General features: G+C 42.0%; 1 protein-coding gene across 4 annotated transcripts in view; it reads right to left on the bottom strand.

The window, feature by feature from the left end:
* The window catches only part of Fgf9 (fibroblast growth factor 9), a 42,184-nt gene that overhangs the window by 5,075 nt on the left and 11,099 nt on the right, over positions 1 to 26,010 (bottom strand). For all 4 annotated transcript variants that reach the window (XM_030247647.1, XM_030247648.1, NM_013518.4 and 1 more), the window contains exon 2: positions 24,476 to 24,579. In XM_030247647.1, coding sequence (XP_030103507.1) covers positions 24,476 to 24,579 — 104 coding nt within the window. The remainder of the gene's footprint in view (positions 1 to 24,475; positions 24,580 to 26,010) is intronic.

Here is a 26,010-nt window from a genome sequence, read left to right as displayed (position 1 = left end):
CCCACAAAATCTGTGGATGTTCAAGTCCCCTTACATAAAAGTAGTGTGCTTACATAGAACCTATCACATCCTCCCACAGGCTCTAAACTATCTCTAGATAACTAATGATACCTAATACAGATAAATACAACATGAGTAACTGTGTAGTGGCATTGAGGACATAGCTTCCTAAACCGTGCCATGTGGTCCCATATGGGATCATGCAACTGAATGTGCAGGTCACAAAGAGAATTAATAACTGTAAAGGTCTCCAAATGGGCAACAACCAAAACTAATTCAAACTCAAATTCAAAGTGAACATGAGGTGCTTCTGGTAACATGTTCCCACACCATGTCACAGGACCTCACTACAGCCTTGCTCTGAACAACACATCATGCTGTCAGCCACACAGGGCCAACCAGCATCGCCTAAAGCGCCTTGCCTCAGACTGGAGACTCTTAAATCCAATGAACTGTAATGGTTTCACCATGCATAAAAACCTTTTCTACTCTTGTAAAAACAAAACCATTTAATTATGAGAAACAAAAACTTTAATGTTTTCCACTTTAACATGTAAGTTTTTCAAATTAGAACACCTTCAGAACGTATTATGTTAGAACGTTCAATTTTAAAAATTATTTATTTGAGTTTCATAAAACCTGAGTTGTTGACATATGTTTTATTAAAAAATATATTTTGGGTTGAGATTAGAATAGAATTTCCAAAAATTTCTAAAATGATCTAAACATTCTTCTGACATTTTGTACTGTATTTATGTTAAGCAATGTCCTTAGCACTGATGCTTATAAAATCAGAATCTTGATCACCTCTGGAAAGCACTGAAAGTGGTCTAGATGTGTGCATCAAATATTCCACCAAGGTTTAAGTCGGTGTAAACGTAAATGAGCATACCCACTTCACTAGCATGCCAACTGATTTCATCTTTACATAAAGGCGAGAGAACTATTTTAAATTTTCTTTGTGATGTATTATTAGCAAGTGTTTGATTTGTGTACGTAATGTGCACACACATACACACACACACAAGCATTCATGAGTGGGAAAGGTTTAAAGCCCTGGTTTAGGGAATAATGACAACAGTAAATGTGTGTGCTGAGGGTTTTCAGTCCACAGAGAGTTGGATCTGCACACGTTCATCCTGTGAGTCAGAAGAGAGAGCCATAATGCTTTCTGTCTTGACTGAGGGAGTATTTCCAAACACAGTAAAATAAAAACAAATCTTCTAGCCCACTGACTGATTCCTGAATTAAATAGAAGCACCCCCTTATTTCAGAGATGGCAAGGGGAAAATGAGTCTCAATTATACATTCCCACTGCAAGAAAATCTCTGTCTTCTTAAATGTCCTCCCTTCCTCTCCCTGAGCTCCATGAAAAGTGCAGTCCCTTCCACCCTCACAGTGTGGAGATCACACTGCCACGGCGAGAAATGACATACCCAGTACGTGCCACTCCACAAATACACTCTGGGCAGAGGTGTGCGACTGAGGCTACTCCTGGTGAAGGGAAGAAAGACAACTTTCTACCTCTGGTTTTATTACTGCTCAGTTGAAACCTTTAAAATCAATATCTTTCTAGATAGCTATTTTAAAACGAAACACTAAGAGAGCTCTTGAATCCTTTCTGCTGGGCACATGCCGGTTGCTGTCCAGATGGGAAAGTTCATGAAATCAGGGAACATGATGCTGGCTAGACTCTGTTCCAGACGCAACACTACTGTGGCGAACAATGATGGTGACACCTCAGACTCTCCTGATAGTCATGCTCTGGTAGTTGGACCTGACTGTCAAGCTCACCAAATTGACAGATATAGGCAAGAAGAAAATCACCAAGAGGCCAAAGAAGAAGCATTCATGAAAGAGTGTAGCTACAATCGCCTCATGCCCTCAAAGTATACTGTGAATATCCTCTTGGTCAAAACTGTCATCACAAGAATGTCTTCAGAACCAGCTCTGAAACACAAACAAGGCCAGACAGGAGGCCAAGGTCAATGCTGAGCAGAGGCACGAGATGAGCAGTGGTTTTTGTTTCCAGCATTAAAAACAGGCAAAGGTGACTTTTAAAATTATGGCTTCGCTCTTGTCCGCTTGGCAAGAATAAGTAAAAAAATAAATAAACAAATCAGACCCACAGGCTCTGTGGACACACATCCAACTAACGGCAGACTGAAGTTATTTGGAGTATCATTTACATGAGGACCAAACGTATTACTATAGATGTTCCTAGAGCATTATGCAAAGATGATCTGCAGGAAGGAATGTGTAGTATGTGCGCAATGCTATGGCGTTTTACGTAGAAGACCTGAGCGTGAGCATATTTGGGTATGTCAAGGGTATCCTAGAACTGATTCCCTACAGGTTCTGAGGGACAACCGTCATCGAAGAAAACAGATAGCGTCATTTAATATTCTTCTGTCCCTGTCATTCAGAACTTGAGGGCATACAGCACATTTTACATATCACCAAAATACTGATGCCCTTTTATATCCATATATTAAGCATATGACTTAATAGACTAAGTTTGGAAAAACCAAATGGAGAGACCCATCTTCTTCTCCCATTGTTAGAAAGTCAAGAGGGCAGAATGGAAAAGGACAGAATTTTACAGAATCAGCCAACAGTTCCGCATAAGGCCTGCTGTGCCTCCTCTCTTTGTGGTTCTTCATTTACATTTCTTGGGGGCAGGGAGCTCACACTGTGGTCCGTGTGTCACAGATAAGAAAACAACCTGCATTCTCACCTTCCACCATGTGTGTTCAAGGGCCTGGAGACTCAACTCAGGTGGCCAGTCTTGGTAGCAAGTGGCCCACTGAGCCATCTTACTGGTGCCTGGTCTCTTTCTTAACCCAAAGGCCTAAGACATCCTCCGATAGCTCTTACCGGCTTCCTCATAAGTATTCTTCCAAGTGGCCGAAAAGCATCAGCGAGGTTTTTGGAGTTATTTTGGCTTGGTTATTTGGGTTTTGTGGTGTTTGGAATCAAATCCCCGCCTTGTACATTCCAGGCAAGTATTCTACTGCTAAGCACCCCCCACCCGTCCCCTTCCTCCCCTACCTCCCCCACCCACCCCGGAGATTTTTAACCAAGTATCACTTCATCAGACAAAATTGTATTCTATATGTTGAAACAAGGGAAAGTAAAAGAAAAGGGTCAGCCTGTTCATAGCGGGTTCACAGGGACAAAGTGGCTGGGAGGAAGTAAGCCTCATCCATAGCACCTCCCACACACATGGGCTGCTCCTACTGATGCAACTTGAGGAAGCTCAGCCTTGCAGGGGCCTGGGATGCACAGCAAAGAGCAGTGTTCCACTCCCGTCGCCTGTAAATCTAGAAGGGGCTTCAGGACAAGTGCAGCCACCTCTGCGCTGAGAAGCCGGCCTGAGCCTGACTATCCCCCACACATCTTCCTTCATCAGAGTCCTTGAGACAAACGACAGAGGAGTGCTTTCAAGCAAGCAATCGGTATTTCATGGTTTACTTCCATCTGTACAGCCGTCCCCTCCCAAGCAAGTTAATTCCTGGCTAAAAGCAAATTCAGGGAATGTTCTAAACAATTTTTTTCATTGACGAAATGGAATGAAAAATAGAATTAGATGCTAAGACTTCAGGGGTAGGAAAAATGGGGCGGGGAGGCGGGAAGTATGGATTCAGATTAGGGGTTTTATCTCTCCACTGGAAATGGACCAACAAATACTGCAAAGTAAGTCTTTTTTAGAAAATACAGAATGATTTCTCCTTGTTGGGAGCCACATTTTAGGTTTTAGGAGCAGTTCCTGCTCGATCTGTCCCTAGGGACACATCTGCATGGAGGCCTTTCTTACATCAGAGACAGGTCACAGGAACATCAACTGGAAGAGCCTGGGAGAGCTGGGTCACACTCTGGGAGAGTCTCCTCAACTTTACCCTTCACTTACTCACTGAGGAGACTCTGACAACCATTTATGTCCCTCCCCAAGTCTCAACAGCCTTATCTTTAAAAGGTCAGGCCTGGTAAGGTAACTCTAAACAGAAAATCCAAAATGCGTCTAGTGTCTGAATTTTAGGGACACGGTGTCGTCCTTCATGAAGTCTCCTATGTCAGAGTGTTTCCGGTTATTTCATTAGAAATGTTCAACTCTGCAACTCTACACATACTCCAGAAACTTCTAGCCCAACACTTATTGTGAATGCTCTGCCTATAGTAAGGACCCTGAGAGAGTATGATAACAAAGATACCATCAGAGAATAGGGCTAAGTTCTAGGAAGCCCTCAGTGGCAATGGGGTCCTTGATGTTCTGTGAACTTCAGAACCTCTCAGAAATGAAGCAAGTGGAATTAAATGGGGCACGTGTCATTTCCAGTTCCCTGTGTAGGCAGTAAGCCCGAAGATGAGCTGATGCATCGTCATCAGGACCATGGCCTCCTGCCTTGCGATGGCGAAGGCAAGGGTGCAGGACATTTCCAGAAGCCCCACTTGAAGCCACCCTCCCTTGGGACCTGGCTGTTTCTGCTTCTCATCTCACACTGATGATCTTGGAGTTCCTAGAACTTTGTTCATGGGGTGCCATTTCCCAAGGGCCACCAACCACTAGGGCTGTCACCTGAGGTAAGAGCTAGCTGCTGCAGCTGTGTTCAAGAACGGAGTCCCCTGCATTTCCTTCTGTCTCTCCCATAATGTATAATGTTAAACACACATACTGTTAGTTTTGCAGGTGAAAGAGGAGGAGAGCAAAATGAAGCAGAGAGCAGCATGAACAAATTTCTACATGGCCAGAAGATTCTCATCACACATTTTAAAACTATGAAAAATTCCTTTAAAAATATGGAAAGCAAAGAAGTAGAACTAATATTTGCACAGTTCAATTGTATGGCTTTCTCTCTCCCAGGCATTTAGCACTGTTCATATTACATATAACTTCCTGGGGAACCCAGAAAACACGGTGTTTATTCAACTTTTAAAACAGTCTAACCCCTCAGACATTTTCCTGGTGGCCAGCTCAGTGGTCATACAGCAGAGGATTCAGCAACTTCAGGTAAGTAAGGGAGGTTCCACAGACACTGAACTGTTAAACCAACCGTGCACCTGCTAAAGCACTCTGAGAAGCAGCTTTCAATCAAAATTAAGACTTTCATGGAAGAATCAAACAGCTTCCCTACACCACGTACATATCACAGATGATCTCTCCCTTCCCCTGGGGATCAGGCCGATGTGCGATCGCTGGCTTAGGCAGACTGACAAGATTGACAGGTCATGACAAGATTGACAGGTCATGACAAGATTGACAGGTCATGTCTTCATAACTACTTAGCTGAGACAAATGTTTTAAGTTATGTATTTTTATTCCAAAAAAGTATCTTTAATTAAAAATAGATAAATGCAAATTGGAAAACTAGGGGAAAATGTCTTGACCTGTCATTTTACATGTGTGCAGAAGGGGAGTGTGAGCCTTCAAACTCTACACTTTTTAGAATTATAGAACACAGATGTTTTAGAACTCACCACATGTTTCCAATGCAGACAGTTTATAGAGTATTCCACTATAAAGTGATCAATTCTTGTTTTATTGTATTTCCATGTTTTAAATTTTTTTAGATTATTTAACTATAGCTGTTTATGGCATACCTATCTTTGAACTATTGGATTTTATCACTAGACTTGGGTGGAGAATGTGGATTTAATTCAAAAGTCTACTAAAGTCCATGCTTTGGAACAAAATCTGGTGAATGTTAGCAGCTATGGAAACCTCTTTTCATTTCATGTCATCAAATTCTGAGCAATGGGGAAAACTGAAATTAAAACTTCAAAACCTTTACCATTCCTGTCAAAAGCAGAGTATGAGATAATATCGTGAAATTTCAGTATAGCCCAGAGGACGCCCAAGCACACTTTAGGACACAGACTCATCTAGACACTAACTTAAAATGTTAAGACAGCGTGGAAATAGGTAACTCACACAGGCATTATTATGCTCAATTTGAGTCTATGCCCTTTTTAAAAATGAAAAAAAGAAATTAAAGATGTTACAACATTTAAAACTGAACGATGGTTCTTGTTGCAAATATAGAGACTTATGCTATTTTAAAACATGATTTCCACATGAATGTATGGCAGGGCCTTAACCACACTATGTAAATTACTCCATTCCACTCCTGGGTCACTTAAACAGCCGGCTGCTAGGCTAGAAACCGCTGGAGCAGGGAGACTGCATGACAATGACTTAATTGCAAAGCTCCTGAACGTTTCCGGAGCTAATGACTCTGCTGTAGTCATTCATTCTCATATCTAATGTTTGTTACAGTCGAGGTATTTAAACCTCCCTTAACCACAATGACTCTTTCTCATTAATAATACAGCAGTAAAGCCTTAATGGGAGCTGTTGCCAGGACCAGGGCGATTAAATATAATGACTAAAGGACCATTAATAAGAAGCCAGGTCTTTTAACTGCTCTCTCCTGGGAGAAGTCCCCAACTAGATAGAAACAGAGTGGGAGGGCACCTTCTCTGATATTGTCAGATGCTCTGATTCAGATCCAACCCTCATGTGCCCACAGCATACCTCACCTTAAATCCTGTTTCTCAAAACCTCTGTAAATTCCCCACCATTCTGCACAGATCTGCCTGCATTTCATAGTCTTGACCATCTTCATTACCTCTGGAATTATGGGAACAATGGAGTTGGTTGCATCCAGGTCAATATGAACAGGCAAGTTTTCTTTTTGCCTTATCAAAATATATCAGGAATATATGGGGAAGGGGAGGAGTGGGGAGATTGCTGACCAATCAGTAAAAGTCACAGATATGCAAGAGGAAAGCTGCATGCGGTCAGGAGGTAGTAAGAGTACACTGTATACTTCAAAAAGCAAAGGGGAAAGATCTTGGTACTTCACCAGAAGAAATGGTACATGTTTGAGATAAATGTGTTCAACCTGATTTAAATATCACACACCGGTCTGGGGGATGCATACTTATTAGCATGCACAAAGCCCTGGTTTAACATCAATAACATGAAAATGAAATAAATTAGTACACAATGTATTCACATACCCTCTAAATATGTACACTTTTTATATTCTTACGCATTGATTAACACATAAATTTAAGCCCAGAATAAATTTTGATCTGGTGGTTTTACATCTATGACAGTTACTTGAGAAACCAAGGTGAAGGTATAGCTTATGCCCAGTGATTCTAGGTCTGCTTAGACAATACAGTGAGATTCTCATCTCAACACATTTAACTAGTTAATGTTTAATTAAGTAATAAATTTAAATATAACTTTAAATATCTTCATGTATTTTTAATTCTATAAAATATATATGGAATTAATAATGACTATAACCTCTGCATTCTTCCCATACCTAAAAGAAAAAAAGACAGAAAAAGGAAACAAAAGTTTGTCCTTTCCAGATTAAAACTTTCCAGAGAATCAGGCACAAAGTCCCACCCTAACCAAGAAACTCTCTGCCACTGGTACCTGCTGGAAGAGGGCAACCCTTTCCTCCAATGGAGTTGACACTGGGTATAGAAACCACACCCCAGGGCAGGCCCCACACCCCAGGACAGGCTCCGTGTCCATGAGTAGTTTTTCAACACAAAACAGACTCCATGATTTTTGAGGTTTTTATTCTCTTTTTCCTTTGCTACGGTTTGGTGGGCTTGTTTGTTTTATCTTGGAGAGCTTTGTTTTGCTTTGCTTCCTTTGTTTTTCTAGGAGGAGTTAAGAGAGAAAGAGGTAAGGATGTCTGAAGGATCTGGGGGAAGGGAAAGAATATCATCAAAATATATTTTATGAAAAAAATTAAAAGTATAATTTTAAGAAACTAAAACAAAAATCACCTCCTCAGAATCAAGTTACTTCAGGATTTAGGAAGCGATCAAGGACCTCGTCTGAACCTGGATAAAAGCACACACAGAAACATGTATGCAGAGAGACTGAATGCGCATACACACACAAACACACACACATACGCACATCTTCCATGTGTCGCGCTTGCTCGCCATGTGGTAATAACTAAGCTGCCAAGGACAGATCTGCTCTGCCAAGTAGGACGAGCAAGACTGTTTGGGGGGCCTTCCTCAGGAGCTGCTTACAGAAGTAAATCTTTGTTTTAGCCAATCACACAACTCATAAACTTCCTGCATATTTTCAAAGAGGTATTCCCACAGAGAAATCCTTGCTCCACACAGAACAGAATATGAATTTACAAAGTTTGCCTTTTGCTTTCAGAGGCATTTGGACAAGTGCTAATGCACAGCTGATGTGAATCCAATTCTCCTACAAACACACCCATAGAAAAAGTTGATCCAATTTCCTTTAAGATCTAAGATGGAAAACAAATCATAAAACACATTTTTCAATGCAGACTACACTTGTTATGAGTCAATCCAATGTATTGTCCAATGTATCATCCAATGACCATTTAAAATACACACAAAAGATATGTAAATGCTATAAATACATCAATGAAATGTTCTTTGGTGGGAACTGAGGACAAGATGCCCTTGGAGGGCCAGGCTGAGGGACAATGAAGAAAAACAAAGCTAAGCAGCTGAGAGGTAAGTGAGGGAAAGAGGGATTCAAGGAGGACACCAGACAAAGACAGATGAATCCACCGACTACTTAGTGTCTGTGATAATCATCAGATAGTTTGCTGGGAGGTGGAATCCAAACATGAAAAATGATGAGGCTTTCCAAGATAAACAAAGCAGTTTGAATCCAGCATACGGTTAGCAGAAATAAAGAAAATGGCTTGAAAGATCAGTGGAGCCGATGACAATGTAAGCCCAAAGATAAATTCTGAAGACCTAAAAAAATACACAGAATTTCCCCAGGAGAGGCATGCACTTCCCAGAAACATACACTCCTGAAGCTGACCAACAAGGCTATGATTTATTTCTCTGTAAAACAGGGACATTGTACAAAGAGATTTCAAAAGTCCTTTTTCTATCAGGACCCCCAACCCCAGTATTAGGGATAGAAACCAGTGCTTCTCAGAATGGTAGATGTTAAGTTCCATACCCACTGCACTGCACCCAGCCCTGAGAGACCCAAGACTCTATGATTGAGTCTTAGGAACATCAGAATGCTATTCATGGTAACTCTGCGGGGACATATTGAATAGGAAACGAAGAGAAACTTCCAAGGGGCTGGAAAATAGACAAAGAAACCAAATAGAATGTGGTGGCTGCCTCAGTGCCTGTTTGAGGGGAGGGGCAGCAGCCCGGAAGTACAGGCTGCAAGCTGTCTGGAGGACAGGGCTGATACTTCCAGAGATGAGCCAAAGGCAGAGAAGGGGGCAGCCACTTTGTTCTGAGGTTCTCCCTCAGACTCCCCTTCCATTGTCTGTCTTCTTCCCTACACTGGCTTCAAAGAACAGAGGTCCTAGGGAACTGTTTCCCTGACCAGTGAACACTTGCCTAAGAGAACTTAAACCCAGGAGAGAATAAATGGTTAGCAATATGTAGACACGTGGTGTGGGCACAAGGCAAAGAAAGGACACCATCAATGAGAGCTGATGATGCCAGGGACCCTGGCCATTCCGTGGTAGCTCCATGGTACTCCTGGATTTTTGAAACACCTCTAACTGGAGCTTGGCTGCATCTGGCACCCCATCCCACCCATACCCACAAACAGTCCTCTTCAGACTGGAAGGGAAGGGAGTCTGTCCTTGGCACTCTTCCTGCTCCTAGGATGCCCAACTCCTGGTTTCCACAGACACTTAGTCCAGACTCCTCTAGAACCAACTCCTTCTACCCAGCCTCATTTTGCAGCATATGAATGACCGTCCTTTTCTCCACACTTGCAGGACTGTGTCAAATTCTCATGGGACCCCTCTGCCTTCTACTGTATAATTGAACTTACTTCCAGACCTAACTGGGGCTATCATGACTAACTAGTCACCCTATTATTCTAAGACCCCAAACACATACTGTGGGGGTGAGGAAATTATTCTCTTACACTTTCATATTACAGTTCAGCACTGGAGTCAGGCAAGACTGGAACCCAGAGACAGGAACTGATGCAGAGGCCATAAAGGAATGCTGCTCACTGGCTTGTTCCTCATGGCTTGCTCAGCCTACTTTCTTCTTCTTTCTCCTCTTCCTCCTCCTTCTCCTCTTCCTCCTCTTTCTTTCTTCCTCTCTCATACAATACATTCCCAATTGCAGTTTCCCCTCTCTCCATCTTTCCTAGTTCACCACCACCTCCCCTCCCCCCATCCACTTCTCTTCCTTACCCATTCAGTAAAGAGCATGTCTCCAGGGAAATCAATTGAACATGGCATAACAAGCTGTAGTAAGACTAGGCACAAACTCTCATATCAAGGATGGGTGGGGCAACCCAATAGGAAGAAGAGGGTCCCAAGAGCAGGCAAAAGAGTCAGAGGTACCCCCACTCCCACTGCTAAGATTCTGCAGAGGCTTTTTAAAAATGTACTGTGCTGAGCAAGGTAGTTCATACCTACCATTCCAGCACTTGAGAGTCAAGAAGATTGTCATGCAATTGAAGCCAACCAGTCTCAAGTAAATAAATAAATCATTTTAAAATAAATTTTAGAAAGTATTTGATTTTGGTAATTATTCTGGGTACTGTGAGAACCCAGTGAATTCACCAATGTGTAAATAGTAATAATCATGGCAAAGAAAATAACAAAGTAAATGAAATACCTAATGAAAGGAATTCATTTAAGTAGGTAAAATAATACTACCTACATCTGAGAATAAACTATTGGCAGAGGAAATGATTCAGTTGATAAGCATACTAGCCATGCAAGCATGAGGACCTGAGTGACTCCCCAGCACCCAGGGAAGAGCCAGGCCTGACACATGCCTGTAAGCCACGCCCTGGAAAGCCCTGAGGCTTGCTGTATCAGTGAGATCCAAACTCAATAAGAGATCCTGTCTAAAAACCTAAGATGGAAATAAAAGAAGACACCAGATGCCAAACCCTGGTGTATGTGTTTGTGTGTGTACATACACACACATTAATAAACTATTTAACATTACTCTTTAAACATTGCTTTTTTTTTTTAAAGATCTTTAAACACTGGTGTTATGGCTGATATTAAGAATAATTTTATTAAGTCATGAGTCTTACCTTAGAATTCAACTTGCGAGAAACACAAGGTATCATGTCTCTCGTGCAGTAAGATGCCACAGAGGGCACAGACACAGCTCTGTCACATGGGTTCTTGAGGAACACTAGGGAACAAGGGTAAGCTGAGCAGTAGCGTGGCCAGTGCTAAGCTGGTCACATCACAGGCACTGTCTCCTCCCATGGTCATAGCATTGCTATAGCGACTGTCATCAGCCCTTGCTATAGCCTCAGCTCAGGAAGTTAAGAACACTGACCAACAGTTATGCTCCAGTAAATAACCCCCATTCATGCTCATACAGGTAACCCTATTAAATTCAGGGGGTCACATTAAATATGGGAATAAGAAGGAGATTTGTTAGGAAGAAGAAAGGGTTTAGCAGAGTGAAAGGGGATTGAGAGAGGATGCTGGGGTAAATATGATCAAATATGTTATATGCTTGCATGAAACTATCAGAGTATGTGAGTGAGTGAATGAATGAATGAATGAATGAATGACAGAACACGACCTATATTTGCAAAACTGGTGAAGAGCAGGACTAAGACTCCAAGCCTAAGGCTTCCACTCCTCCATGCTTACTGTCCATGTTCTAAATGCTCATAATGAAAACACAGACCAGAACCTCCCATAAAGCACAGCAAATGGAAACCAGTTTGAAAGGTAGAAAGAAAAGGGGATACAACGCAACTTAACATAACCAGAACACAGTACCTGAAACATTGTAACTTGTGTGGGGAAAGGAAACAATAGTGGGAACAGGATCTGAAACACTGTAACTTGTGTGGAAAATGAAAGAACTGAGGGCACAGGAAGCAAGGAAGAGAGTGGGAGAGGAGAAGGAGAGTATGGAAAGAAACGGAGCTTCCTTCCAGTGGCCAGTGCCACTAGGCAGCCAGGCAGGCTACAGTCACTGTGTAAACCAATCACATTATGCACCACCAGGAAAGAGATAGCCTTCCAGTGACCTTGGCCAGTCTGTTCTTTGAATTGGGTTTCCAGAATTTCTTCTAAAGGAGACACAAATGTCAATGGATATTTTAATGAGTAATTTTTAGAAAACAGATTAAGAGAAAGTCAACTGCTGTCTGGATTTTAAGCATTTATAGAAAGAAAAAAGATGACAGCTTTGAGTTGTCCCTCCCACTTAAAGCCATAGCCTTGCGAAGCTGGGGAAGTCCTCTGCAGCAGGGGTGTCCAGAAGGCAGGCTCTTTTTTCTCAGTTAGTGTCTCAGTGCCTCTGAGGCACACCAGGCCAACAAGCTGACAAAAGAGGCACAGCAGGGACACATAGCCCAGCACTTCAGAGGCCACCCCAGGGCAATGGCTCTGACTTGACTCTAGTGGAGCCAGTTTTTCCTGAGGCTTTAAGGCATCTCCTAGATGGACCCCAAGGTCATAGAGAGGTAACCTCCTTCAAGTAGCTATGATGCTGGCAGGTAGACCCTCCAAATGTCAACATGGATGCCTCTGGCATCAGCTGAGGTAAGCAGAAAGGGCCCAGCCAGCAGCCAGTGATTCCAAGCACTGCAGCCTCTGCCAGGAACACCTGCCTGTCTCCTCACACTCCTCTGCCTCAAGCTTCTCCTGCAAAATCTCAAGAGCTTTGCTCTTTAATTGTATGAGAACATTTATTATACCGATTCATGATTCTTTTTGTTTTTATTGCAGTTTTGTTTAGTTATTTTGTGAGCCTGAGGGCACACATGTGCCACCGCATAGATGTGGCGGTCAGAGGACAACTCATGGGAATCGGTTCTCTCCTTCTACCATGGGGCTCCAGGGATCAAATTCAGTCTGCAAGGCTTGGCTACAAGTGCCTTTACCAGCTGAGCCTTCTTGCCACCCATGTAACTCTTGCTTTCCGTGTCTGAGTCCTGAACAAAGCTATAGGTTCTTCCTATGACCCACACAATGAAGTGCAGACATGGCCACAATTGTACATCTGTCCAATGCTCACTACCCATCGGAGTTTACATCAGTAAGGTCTACTGCAGCCTTGAACTGGTGCTTCTGGGGAAAACACAGGGTGAGGTTCCCACAAGCTTCCAGCAACAGCATTTTTGTTAATCTGTCAATACATTCTATGTGTGCTTCTGTTTAAAGGCACTTACTTAACATATATTGCAGATTCATGACCATCTGACCCACACCAAAATCAAACATCAAGGAAGCATCTCTAAAAACAAGTTTGCTTCACAGAACATATCATACGCACCCTTTGGAGCTTTTATTAGCACTAGGCAGCCCCTCAGCACTTGCTAAGGACATTTTATGAGGCAAAATTATCAACAAATGGCACAGAATAAAAAATTCACAACACTAAACAGATGCCCTGGGGAGAGGCCCAGACAAGAAAGCCAGGCTTGACCTTTGACCTCAGCTGGGAATAAGTGTGGAGAAGAGCCACTGCTTTCCCCTCTTCTCAGCACATGTCTGTAAATAAGCATGAAAATGAGACAAATATAGATTTGAGGGTTATAAGCAAAATTTAGCAATTATGCAAATTCCACTGAAGTGCCTGGCTCAAATCAGCTGTGATGGGTGATCAATGTTCACTGAGATTTGAAAGAAAACCAGAAGTGAGCGTGAGAAAGTGGATCCAGATGAGTGTGGCCGAGCTTCACGTAAGAGTGAAGGTGTGTAAGGAAACAGAAGTGTGTGAATGGAAGAGCGGGCAAAAGAGCGAGTGAGCAAGTGAGTTAGTTAGTGAGTCCGTGAATAGGAGAAGGAACAGGTGAACTGCAAACACAGTGGGAAATGGGTACTGATGATTAACTGTGCAAGAGAGTTAAGACTGAGCCCTTATTTAGAACCACGCTATCCCACTGCATCTAAAACTAAGAAGGATGTTCTGTGATTCAAGAGCGATATAAGCAGGCTCCACCTGAAGGGTAGTTTGTTTCTGACGAAGAGCAGTACTGAGATGGCACTGACAAGCAGTGTCTGGATATAGAAGGAACACGGGGGTGGGAGAAGCAAGAGAACATGGACATAGGCTTGTGTCTCTACCACTGTCATCTGGCCATGCACCCCAACTCACACACAAACTGTACTTCCCCTGTATACACCAAGACTGGGGGAAACAGGAGTTAGACAGCAAAACACAGGAATGAAACAGCCAGGATGTAGACCTACTGTGTGTTTCAACTGTGTACAGGAACTACTCAGAAACCAGTTCATTTTGGATCCTAGGGGTTGTCGTCAAATGCATTCTTTTAATCAAAACTCACTTACAAATGCAATCACTATAAAGTTCCCTAGCACTCTCTACCTAGAAAAAAAATCTTGCATTCAAATAAATAGTCAGGAACCCCAAAACATCAACTCTTTTAGTTCCAAATGGTTACTCAGAAATTAAATTCTAGGAAGAAAGGGAGGAAGTGCAGACAGGTAGGGAGAGGGAAGGGATGGGAAAGAGAAAGAATTTATTCAGTCTAAGTTTCCTGCATATCTTTTCACAGCTTAAAAGTTTATCTATTTTCATTGCTGAATAATATTGCATTATCTAGATGTACCAGAATATTCTTAGGTCATACCAAAGCTTATTTATACATTTATCTGCTAAAGTATACCTTAGTTGTTCCTAAGTATAGAAAATTACAAATAAAACTTCTATAAAGAAAAAGAAAAAGGGAAAGAGATTTGGAATCTCACTGGAAATACATTCACGTAATACTTATTAGGTGCCAACTACATTTAAGCCTTTGTTTTAAATATCAGGAGTAACTTGGGACACTAAATTAACCAAGCAATTGACTTCCCAGACCTTGGGTTTAGGCAGTGACAGGTTTATCAAAACCACTTCCCAAAACCATTCTCTCGAGCCTTCCCTAACCAGCACCTGACAGGAGATGGAGCAGAGGAACTCTGAGGACAGGATCAATATAGAACAGGAAACGGCAGTGAAATAGAAGGTAGGTGGAGGCAGGAGGCAGGGCAGGTAGGGAAGGGCTCCTGCCCCTGGGAGGGCTCCTGACCTGAGGAAGACAAACCTTTCCCTACTATATTCCCTGGATCCAGCCTTTCAGAAGCAGCTTGAGATTAAATCTCTCCCCTCTGGGATGTGACTTGGTGGCAGAGCATGTACCCAGTGTGGGTGAAGCCTGCATTCCACCTCCAGCACCACAGACAGGAATTAACAAACAAACCAAAACCCTCACAACACATGAGAAACCTCCAGGTCATGTCCTGAGTGAGCCTCAGTCAAAGTGGCTACTCTACCCTGCTCAATGGTGTCAACCTAACTAGAACTAAACCCTAGTACACAAGAGCCAAAGATGATTTCCTAGTACCTAAAGACCAGGAGTCTTGCCACAAAAGAAACACATGAGTCACGACAGATAGTAGAAAAACATTCCTTCAAAATCCCATCTGTGGAAGAGCTACTACACTCTCTGCCATGTGGCTAACTCTAAATACAATAGTATTTATTCACACACACACACACACAAAATGGCCATATTTTTTACAGGGTGTATCACTTAACCCAAGCCAACCATTAACTCTGTTTAGCCTCCTTCTATATGCTGGGATTACAGGCAGGTACTACCACACCTCCTATTTGGAGTGCTAGGGTTGAATCTTGTACATATCTAGCCTTTATTATACATATCTAGCAATAATCATACCAACTGAGGTACATCCCCATGAACTCCTAGCACGTATATATGTGTGAAATGAGATTCCCTGACTTACTCTACCTGTCACTTGCTCTCTGGTCTTAAGTTAGCAATTCATTAAAATCTTACTCCTTGTCTTTGACATAAGAACACTGAGAACTAAGATGATCTTCCAAAGAAATGCCCTTAATCAGAATTATTACTAAATTTCCTGAAAACTGACCACGTGTTTATGAACCATAAGATAAGGCTTTATCACTCAAACCATCGGCTGAAAAACCACCCATTCCCAGAGCATGTCTGATATTTGTTGATCATTCAACAAATGCACCTCTCCATTTCCTTCCTGTGAACTGTATTTTTTCAAGGTTCTGAATGGGACATGTCTAAACATCTCCCATCAAAGGAATCTGAAGTGAGCCACCAGAAAAACGAATTGGTAAATTCAATGAGCGGCACCCTGCCATTTGCTAAGCTATACCGCTCCACGAATGCACAATGCTGTCCTGCTTGTTCACAAGCTGCCCCGTAGAGCAAGGGTCAAGGTAGAGAGACAGTCCAGCATGCCACGCCCCTTTCCTCTGGCCAGCCTTTCATATCTGCAGCCACGTAGGAACGGGAAGACCTCAAGAAGCAAGCTCTAGAAGGAATTCAGTGAAAATGAAGGAGCAAAAGATAAAGGGAACAAACATCTCAGGATCCTGTGCTAACCTCACAGCACTCACGGACACAGACAGTCCTCCTTCCATGCCGGTGGGTCCTGCTTCTGTATGTTCAACCAACCGCAGGACAAAAACATGCAGGGGAAAAAACCTTCTGTGTACTGACCATGTACAGACATTTTCCTAAAACAATAACAGTACAACTATCCCCACAGTGTTTACATTGTAGTATTTGTTACAGATCATCTAGAAATGGCTTAAAGTTCCTGTGCAAACACTATGCCATTTTATATAAAAGGCCTGAACATCCAAAGATTCTGGCATCCAAGGAGGGTCCTGTAACCAATCCCCCATGAAAGGGATAGAAAATGTATTTGGGTCCGAAATGACCTTCAGTACTAAACGGTGCTGCTTCCCATGACAGGATAAATAGGAAAAGAGAAAGACCTACTTAGTCCTTGGTCCACTATATAGATTTCTAACAAGTGAACCCTAGAGAAGGTCACTGGGTCTCACAATAACTCAAATGGGGAGGATCAAGATAACTCCACCTCCAGAACCTCAAGTGAACGAGCAGGCCAGCTGACCGTAAGCAAAGCTGAACCAGGGCTGACAAGGACCTACATCATCATAGTGAGAAGACACCGCTGAAGTGACATCATCCAGATACTACACCACCACATCAATTTGTGGCCTGTTGTTCTTATTAACATAAGAATTAACATAAAGATGCCTTGGATTTCCACTGTCAAAGAAGTGTAGTGTAAGGGAATCGTACCCTAGTTTCATGGTTGTATGTGCACATAGTAAAAATAAAGTCAAGATGGGTTTCTCGGGATCTGAGATAGAGTCATTCCTCAGTACTCCTGAGTCCACACCTATGGTCAAGCAACCACAGATCGATTTTGTTAAGCCTGTATCTGTACAAATATTTTTTTCTTGTCATTCTTCACTAACCACAACACAAATATCATCTCCATAGAATTTTGTGCTGTACTAAATATTATGGACAATTGTAGTTGTATACATTGTATCAAGTAAAATAAGCTATCTGAAAATGACTGAAAGCCTACAGGAGCGTGTGCACAGGCTCGCTGCAAGCACCACACTACGTTACATAAGCAGAACTAAGCATCTACAGATACCACTCTCTGTGGATGCCCTGGAAACAAATCCCCGACACATAACAATGGGCTTCGTGGGGTTTTTTTGGTTTTTTTTTTTTATGTGTGTGTGTTTTCTTCTCGTTGTTCCTTTTTAAAGCAATTGATCTATTCCTTGGTTCTGGGGGGAAAATGTGGCTGTGGGGTTACCTACATTGACCCTACAACATGGAGACATCATGCAAAAATCATCTGGCCCATATGTCTCTACTCAAAATCAACAAGCCCCCTGTCCCACGACTGTATTCAATTAAAAGGACATTTATGCTCATTGGAACAACAATTGGAACCCATTGTACCTTGGCTACAGATTATATAGATTCAAAGAATCCAGGGTCCAACTGTATCCCTGGAAATACAACCAACACAGTACCAATCACCTATCTGACCGAGCACCTGAGTGAGGATGCTGAAGGAGGCCTCAAGACGCTGGCATGAGTCCTTCCGGCACCTGCTGAGCTCTGCACCTCAGAGCCAATCATGTAGGTTCTGTATTGTTTTTATTTGGTACTTGAACGAGATGGCAGCCATGGAAAGACTGGATATTATAAGTGCACAGCCCCACAGCCTGACGCCCCAGCACACTGGGCTCTGTGTATGAGGCTGAAGCAGGCTGAGAAATTGGGTCAGTGAACATTCACCACATGCCAACTGCACACACTGTGTGTGGCTGAGCCTCTGGGAAACAGAATACTTATAGAGAGACTCTGGCTTCAAAATCTTTATCTAGTAAAAGACCAATAAGAATGAAATGTGAGGCCAGATATAAACCAGAATTGCCACCATTTCTCAGTCTGGTGCTGTCCCCTGGCTCACAGCTGCACACGACACACTCCAGGTTAATTTAGTGAGTGCTACCTTTTTCTAAACAGCAGGATCAGATGCTACCAGCCTTCTTGAAGCAGACTCATTTTTTTCAAAGCATTCTTTTTAATAGTTGCTTGTTATAATCAGTTATTCTTGATGTTTTAAAGCGCCTTGATAATAATCGGATAACTTAGATTAAACCTCTAACAGTAACAATCTGCGCCATAGCTCTAGTCTCTTTGAAATGAATAAAGGTGACAAATGCAAACTAGCACTTGTCGAGTCATGTGGAGTCATGTGAGACACATGCGTGCACATGCATGTAATCTAATGTTCTCTCTAAATTTCAACCAGACAAGATTTTCGGATCTTTAGAAAGCTTAAGTGTTATACGCCCTAACCTGTCTTTCCACGCTTTGTTGAGACTTCTAGCTATCCCTCAAAATCCACTTTAAATGCTACAATACACATTTCCCAAGTACTTCTTTAAACACTCCTCTGTGGCTCCAAGACATTTAAGCATTCTTCAGTTACAGCAAATCTTACATCACACCCAACTATTCACAAAGATGTTTCTCCTGCCAGAGTTTTGAGAGCCGCCCCATAGTCGTGCACTGTATCAGAGGGTCAGACACCAAGTCGATATGGATGTCTATGAAAGACATGAATGAAAAGGGCACACAGAAATTGGGACTTGAGTACAATATCCAGACCATATCCAGAGTAAGAATTATTCAAATTCTCCTTTTAATTAAAGTGTGACTCATTAGCAACACAGTTTTTCTGGCTTCTATGTTGTCACAATAGCATCTTCTCTATTTGTCTAAGAAGCTTCACCCATTCACTTCTGTCTCCTTTAATCTAGCCCTAGGATGTACTCAAAACCAGGGCGGGGGTGGGGGAGAGAGAAAGAGAGAGAGAGAGAGAGAGAGAGAGAGAGAGAGAGAGAGAGAGAGAGAGAGAGAACGAGCAGTTAACTTCCAAATACAAAAGTACATCACTACATGTCACAGTAATCTGTTTAACAAAAGTGACTCCTGTTTCCCCAAAACTATTTCTTTCATGATGATACCCATCTTTCTGAAGCTTTCTAACAAATCTTCATTTTAGTAACTGACCTGTGTGTCACCTCATACAGGTAAGGGTGCTTAGTAACAACATCGTCACCTGTTTCTCTTCTTCCTGCAATCTCATGGCACTCTGAATAAGCTATTTTGGTCACTTCCTATGGCCACAGGGGTCAGGATAACCACAAAACATAATGGAAACCATGAAAGGGCCCAAAGGGAGCAGAGTTCTCCACCCTACTCTCCAAATCTCCCACATAAGGTACACAGCAAAGGGGAAAGCCTGCTGCCCCGGGAGCTCTCCTCCCAGCTCTGCCCAGTGGAGGAGAAAAGATCTTGCACAACCATTTTGTGTCAGGTTGGGGAAAGAGATCAGAGGCAAGATATCAGAGAAGGCCTGGGAAATACAGCCTCTGGGTTCTGGAGGTCCATCTAGAGTGCAGACCTCAGCCGAGGTGTCAGCCTCCTGTGCTTCATCTTAGAAGAGGCAAAGGAGAGCAGGTGCCTGCAGGAGCAGAGGCAGAATGGGAGCTTGGCCCTGCCTCTGCCGCTATCTCTGCTCCAGCCACAGCTGTAATCCCCTTTGGGCTCTACACCCCAGGGACAACCTGGGCAAGGCCCAATTAGGCATGGGAATGAGGGAGAGGAGAGGTTCCTCCGACAACTAGAATCCTGAGTACACTCTCACCATACAGGCGGAGATGCATCAAGGTCTTGATCTGCACAGCTTGTAGAAGAGATGGAAATCAATCACCATGCTATTCATTTCACCCAGAGAAGCATTTACTGAGCTCCTCCCACCTCAAGGGTCACTGCTACACATTAGGTAACAGTAGGAAGTAAACTGCAGGGTGGCCACGCCCTTTGGATCCACTGTGGGAAACGCGCTGAACTGTCCTACAAATTATACTGTTGCCTGCATAACAATGGAGTTGTAAAAAAGCAGCTCCCAGGACAAATAAAACATGCTAACCAGAATAAGCAGAACCCCAGCTGGGATTGAGGGAGGCTCTGCAGAACAAGTAATACTTCCATTGCACCTTAATTAAAGAGTGCTATTTCATCAAATAGAGAAGGCAAGACAAAGGTATTTCAGACAGGCACTACCTTGCCCGTATACACAAGTCAGACTTCATGACATTTGGGGAACAGCGAATAAATAGATTCAAATGACATGCAGAAACAAATGCAAAACATAACAGCAGCGATGCAGACCCAGGCAACGAGCTCAGTGAGAAGTGCTGGCTGGAGTACAGAAAGGGAGGGCAGCGCGTGCTTCCAGGCAAGTGCTGAAGAGAACTCAGCGAAGTGACCCTAGGATGAAGGTGCAGAAGGCAATTCTGACATCACTGTGGAGAAGGCATTGGTGCTTGGAGGCTCTGGGGCAGGGGAATATCTGAAACCATGCTTCCACAGAGAGATCACAACGTACACGTGTGCCTCTGATAGCACTCTGTCCTAACAGGGATCTCCATCCCAAAGACACTTGATCCAGGAAACAGATGCTGCACGTCCCTTGCTCTCCCTCACTAGAGTTTATAACTGGGACTGTCAACTGACTGTGGCCATGGGGAAGATGGGCAGAGTCTACTATTTTATTTGTTTAGTTTTGGGTTGGGGTTCTTGTTGTTTTTGACACAGGGTCTCACTGTGTAGCACTGGCTAGCCTGGAAGAGTAGACCAGGTTGTCTCAAACTTATAACCCTAGTACTCAAATTAAAGGCCTGTGCCATTGCACCCAGCTAGTGCTTGGGATTGGTTTGATTTGGTTTGGTTTTGGTTATATGTTTGGCGGGTTTGTTTGTTCGTTTGTTTGTTTTAAATAAAAGAAAGTATTTAATTGGGCTTATGGCTCTGAAGGATTACAGTCCATGATGCTGGACCCAAGGTATCTGGCAGGAACATCTGAGAGCTCACAACTCAAGCAACATGACCTGTCTATGTGGCCCAGATTGACCTCCAGCTTGCAGCAATCCTCCTGCCTCACCCTTCTCAGTGTCGGGATTATAGGCATGTGCTACCGTGCATCCTACAAATCTGCTTCTTATCCCATGTTGTTTGTGCCCAAAGGCCCTAGAGGACTGACAGCTGAAACAGTTTAGGCTCCACTTCCCAAAGTGCCAGGAGCCAGTGAAAGCATCCACTTGAGAGGAAAAAATCAAGCCAGAGCAAAATCCTGCAGATGACACTGCTGGACATGGAGTTAGGTGTGCTCTCCTTGTCAGCCAGCAAGCCTCAGAGTGTGAACCATGCTGGCCACGACATTTGACAGTCTAGTCGTTGGTCAGCTGGGGAGAACATTCCAGAGGGGCATCCAAGGCAACCCTTAGAGCAGGGAGCAAATGAAACAGCCTAGGCGTGAGTTCATGCAGTCACTACATCTGTGGAAACACGGATGCAGTCAACATCTGCGGAAACACGGACTCTTACGCATATTTTATGTTAGCATATATATGAACTATATTTTCTACATATAACCTAAGACAACTTAACATTCATATCCTGATATGATACTCCTTAGAAAAACCACCTTTTTCAGGTAGGAATGTATACTTAGGAAAGCTTGGGGACCGTTGTGATAACACGGTCCCTGCCAGGGGTTGTACTACATGCCTATAATCTCAGTGCTAGGGAAGATGATGTAGAAGGATTGTCATGAGTCCAAGGCTACCATGAGCTACAGAATGAGACCATGTCTCTAAAAAGTAAATAACAATAAAAAATAAAAATCCTATTGACCATTCAATTCACTAAAGGGCAGTATTTCTGTTCTACCTACAAAAAAAAAAAAAAAAAAAAAAAAAAAAAAAAAAAAAAAAAGCCTTGTATTGAATTCAACTGGGATTGAATTAATTAAATCCACTTACATATCCAAAATGGAAAAAGATAAGACCATGTCAAATAGACAACACTGTTCTATAAATTTTTGTTTTAGAATACTTTATATCTACCTCTTACATATCTATCTTTGAGCTTAAAAAGTACCAGCAAACTCATTTAGAAAATAAGTAGTTTTACATATGCCAAGACCTGGATTTATAAAGCTAAATTAAATTCTATACCTAACAAACATTTATTCTCTTTTTCAAGAAGCACTTCTAAAAAGTATTCAAATATCTAAACCAAGTAACCTATAGTGGAAAATTCTTCCAAAGTAGAAAAATTACATTCTATGACACTGAGAATAGTGTACGTTCTCAGCATCCAAAATATGAAACCAGCTTCATCAACACGTGCATGGACAAAGCAAACGTGGCACATGTTCCTAGTGGAGTTTTATTTAGCTATAAAGAAGAATTTATATCTAAACAAACTTATAGGAATATAGATGGGCTTGGAAATCATGTTAAACTAAATAAGCCAAACTTAGACAAAGGTCACAGGACATAGAGTAAGTATGTATATATTTTGTACATGTGCATGTGTGTGTGTGTGTGTGTGTGTGAGAGAGAGAGAGAGAGAGAGAGAGAGGGAGAGAGAGAGAGAGAGAGAGAGAGAGAGAGAGAGAGAAATGGAAGAAGTCTAAAAGGATAGAGACACAGAAAATATCGCATGCAACAGTATTTATTTTACACATGCATGTGCATGACATGAAAGCAGAAGAACTCCATGAGGAAAGAGAGGGAATGGGAAGGAAAAGGAGAAACAAGGAGGAGTAAGGAAGGGGGGAATACAAGCAAAGTGTAACACATGTATAAAAATATAATAATAGTGCATTCTTCTGTATACTGAAAAATTAATTTTAAAAACTTTTAAATGTGTAATATATTCAAGTTATATAGGATATAATTTTGCCATTTGAATGTTGGGGTAAGAGTTTGCACTATGTGTGTGTACATATTTTTAAAACAGGATATGGGGCTGGAGAGATGGCTCATGCTGGTTCTGTTCTCAGAACCCACAAGGGGGTTCACAACCATCTGTGACTCCAGCTCCAGGGGAATGCTGATGCCCTCTTCTGGCCTCTGAAGTCACTGCACGCACATGGCACGCATGCACACATGCAGACAAAACATTTATACCAAAAAGTTTCTTTAAAAAAATCTAAAAACAAAACTAGGGTGTGGCTAATAAAGAGGTCTGTCTAGGACCACACTGTCTTTCAAACTATTAGCTGAGAACTTCAGAATGTTTCCTCGTCTGAGCATCCTCTAAATTCCAACTTTTGTAAGCACTAATCCAAGTTTTTATAGTTTAAGTAACTTGGATTAAATGATCACCTGACCACCAATAAGTACACCTTAATGTGCACAATAATGTAAACCTTAAAGGTTTTTTGTTCAAACTTTACTGATGAGCAGTGTTCCGAACAGTAACTAATGACCCAGTCACCACACTCATATGTTCAGCAAAAATACTGAACCCCTACTGTGTTCCATGCATGCATGTGATATGCTCCTAGTTATGAGAACTAGGGAGATGCACAAAATTAAATCAACAACCGTTTAGCAGAGCAGAACCAGGGACTTGGTGTCACTCACAGCCTCTCCCCAGGATCAGGCCCAATTCCCAACCACAGGCAGGTTGCAACAAATCCTACATCACCATAAGGACCTACCAAGCTCATACAGATAGAAAGTGAGAATGGAGAAATGGCAACTCACAATGCTGGCAAGTAATTACAGTGCTGCTGGACCCTTATTCACACACAAGACTCTCTGACAATAATTTCCACCTCCATCTCTCCTGCATAATGAAAATCTTGTGTTGTTCAGAGAAATGGTTTAGACTCTCACTGCACGGCCTATTTCTAGTTTTAATTACAATGCTTGGCAAAGCTTGGGGATCATTTCAATTCATTTCAAAAATAACTCCCATTCAATACAAGAAGACGGATTTTTTCACACTTGTGAATTTTTATTTACTTGATAATGAAGATGGCCTGGCACATAAATAAAGCATTTTCCTGGCAAATTTGATCTAGTGAAGATACAGAATTTTGTAATGAAACAGCAAGCTGCAGGAAGCTAAAACTCTCATTGGCCTTCCAGACTCAGTTTCCCTTCTGACTCTCATTCAACCTAGCAAAACAGCAGCTCAAATCCAAGGCGGGGCATGGGAGTTATGGAAGTGGCTGTGGCTACTTACTGATCCATACAGCTCCCCCTTCTCGTTCATGCCGAGGTAGAGTCCACTGTCCACACCGCGAATGCTGACCAGGCCCACTGCTATACTGATAAATTCCAGAATGCCTGTAAGATAAACAGCAGACAGAAGAGTTAGAGCCCAGTGTCTCCCTAGAGCCGCAGCATTCCCAGGGGCTTCAGTCAGGAAACGGCCCAGCTTCCGACCTGGAGCACCTCACGCACGACTTCTGCCTTAAAACACTGAGGTTCCACTAAACTCTATCTTATCATAGTCAGACACTAAATTATTATCGTGGGACGTATTTTACATAGTAACTAACACAGTTTAAATTTCTTAGAATAACTATATAAACATTCTAAAGGACAAGCCTGGTGAAACCAATGCATATATCCTAATGAGCTAAGAGAATACTTGAACGGGAAATGACATATTTCCATTTTATATATGTAAAATTAAGTATTTATATATGGATACTTTGAGTATGTAGTTACTGTTCTCTGGGCCTGTGAGAAATAAACACATTCACAATCTATATATTGTATATATAAGTGTGTATGTGAGCATGTACATGTATATGTACATATGCACAAATAATTTTTAAAAATTCTATTCAGAGAATAATTTTATGTGTCTAAAAATAATAGTGTGAGGTGCTAATTAAAGCCTTCCCCAGCTTATGTGGAAAATGATCTAGCCCTCAACTGAATAACCTTACAAGCTACATTTGAAAATTATAAAGTACCAAACACACACCTCAAATGTCTCTGCTTAAACAGGGTAGTGATTCTTTTTCGGTTCTTGTCTAAACTTCAAGGAACAGTTAAACAATTAAAACACCCTAATATTATGGAGGGAAAAATGCTGGTTCACAGAAGAAAGAGAGAAAGAAAGAAAGAAAGAAAGAAAGACAGACAGACAGACAGACAGGGAGGGAGAGAGAGAGAGAAAGAAAGAAAGAAAGAAAGAAAGAAAGAAAGAAAGAAAGAAAGAAAGAAAGAAAGATGCTCTGATTAAAATAGGTACAGAATACTCTATCCCCAAAGCAAATCAATATAATGCTCCCTTTCACTTCCTTCTTTTGCCTTTCTTACCTTACTAAAAATAGCAACACCTAAGCTGGGCATCAATCCAGAATGTTATGGCCACACAACAGCAGCTCCAGTCTCCCTGAGTCTACTGTTGCTTTAAGATAATCACCCCACAGGATACACAGATGCTGCTAATCATCTCTGTGCTTGGCCATGATCCCACTCTGGTTATAAATTAAAGTACTACACTTTGTGTAGCTCTTGTGTCCGTGCATAGCAAATATTTTATACCATTTATTTTGAAAATATCTTCAGTCATTGAGAAAGTCTACTTACTTCTAAGAGTATAGAAAAAGGAGGAAAAATGGCTATGGTAACAGTATAAATTATATACATATATATTTATATTTAACATATAATTAATACATATGTTAATATATGTTTACATTTTTAGAATAATTATATAAATATTCTAAATGTTAAGTCTGGTGAAACCAATGTATATAT

The sequence above is a fragment of the Mus musculus genome, chromosome 14 (assembly GCF_000001635.26).
Source record: "Mus musculus strain C57BL/6J chromosome 14, GRCm38.p6 C57BL/6J".
NCBI lineage: Eukaryota > Metazoa > Chordata > Mammalia > Rodentia > Muridae > Mus > Mus musculus.
This window is presented reverse-complemented; position numbering and strand designations above follow the sequence as displayed.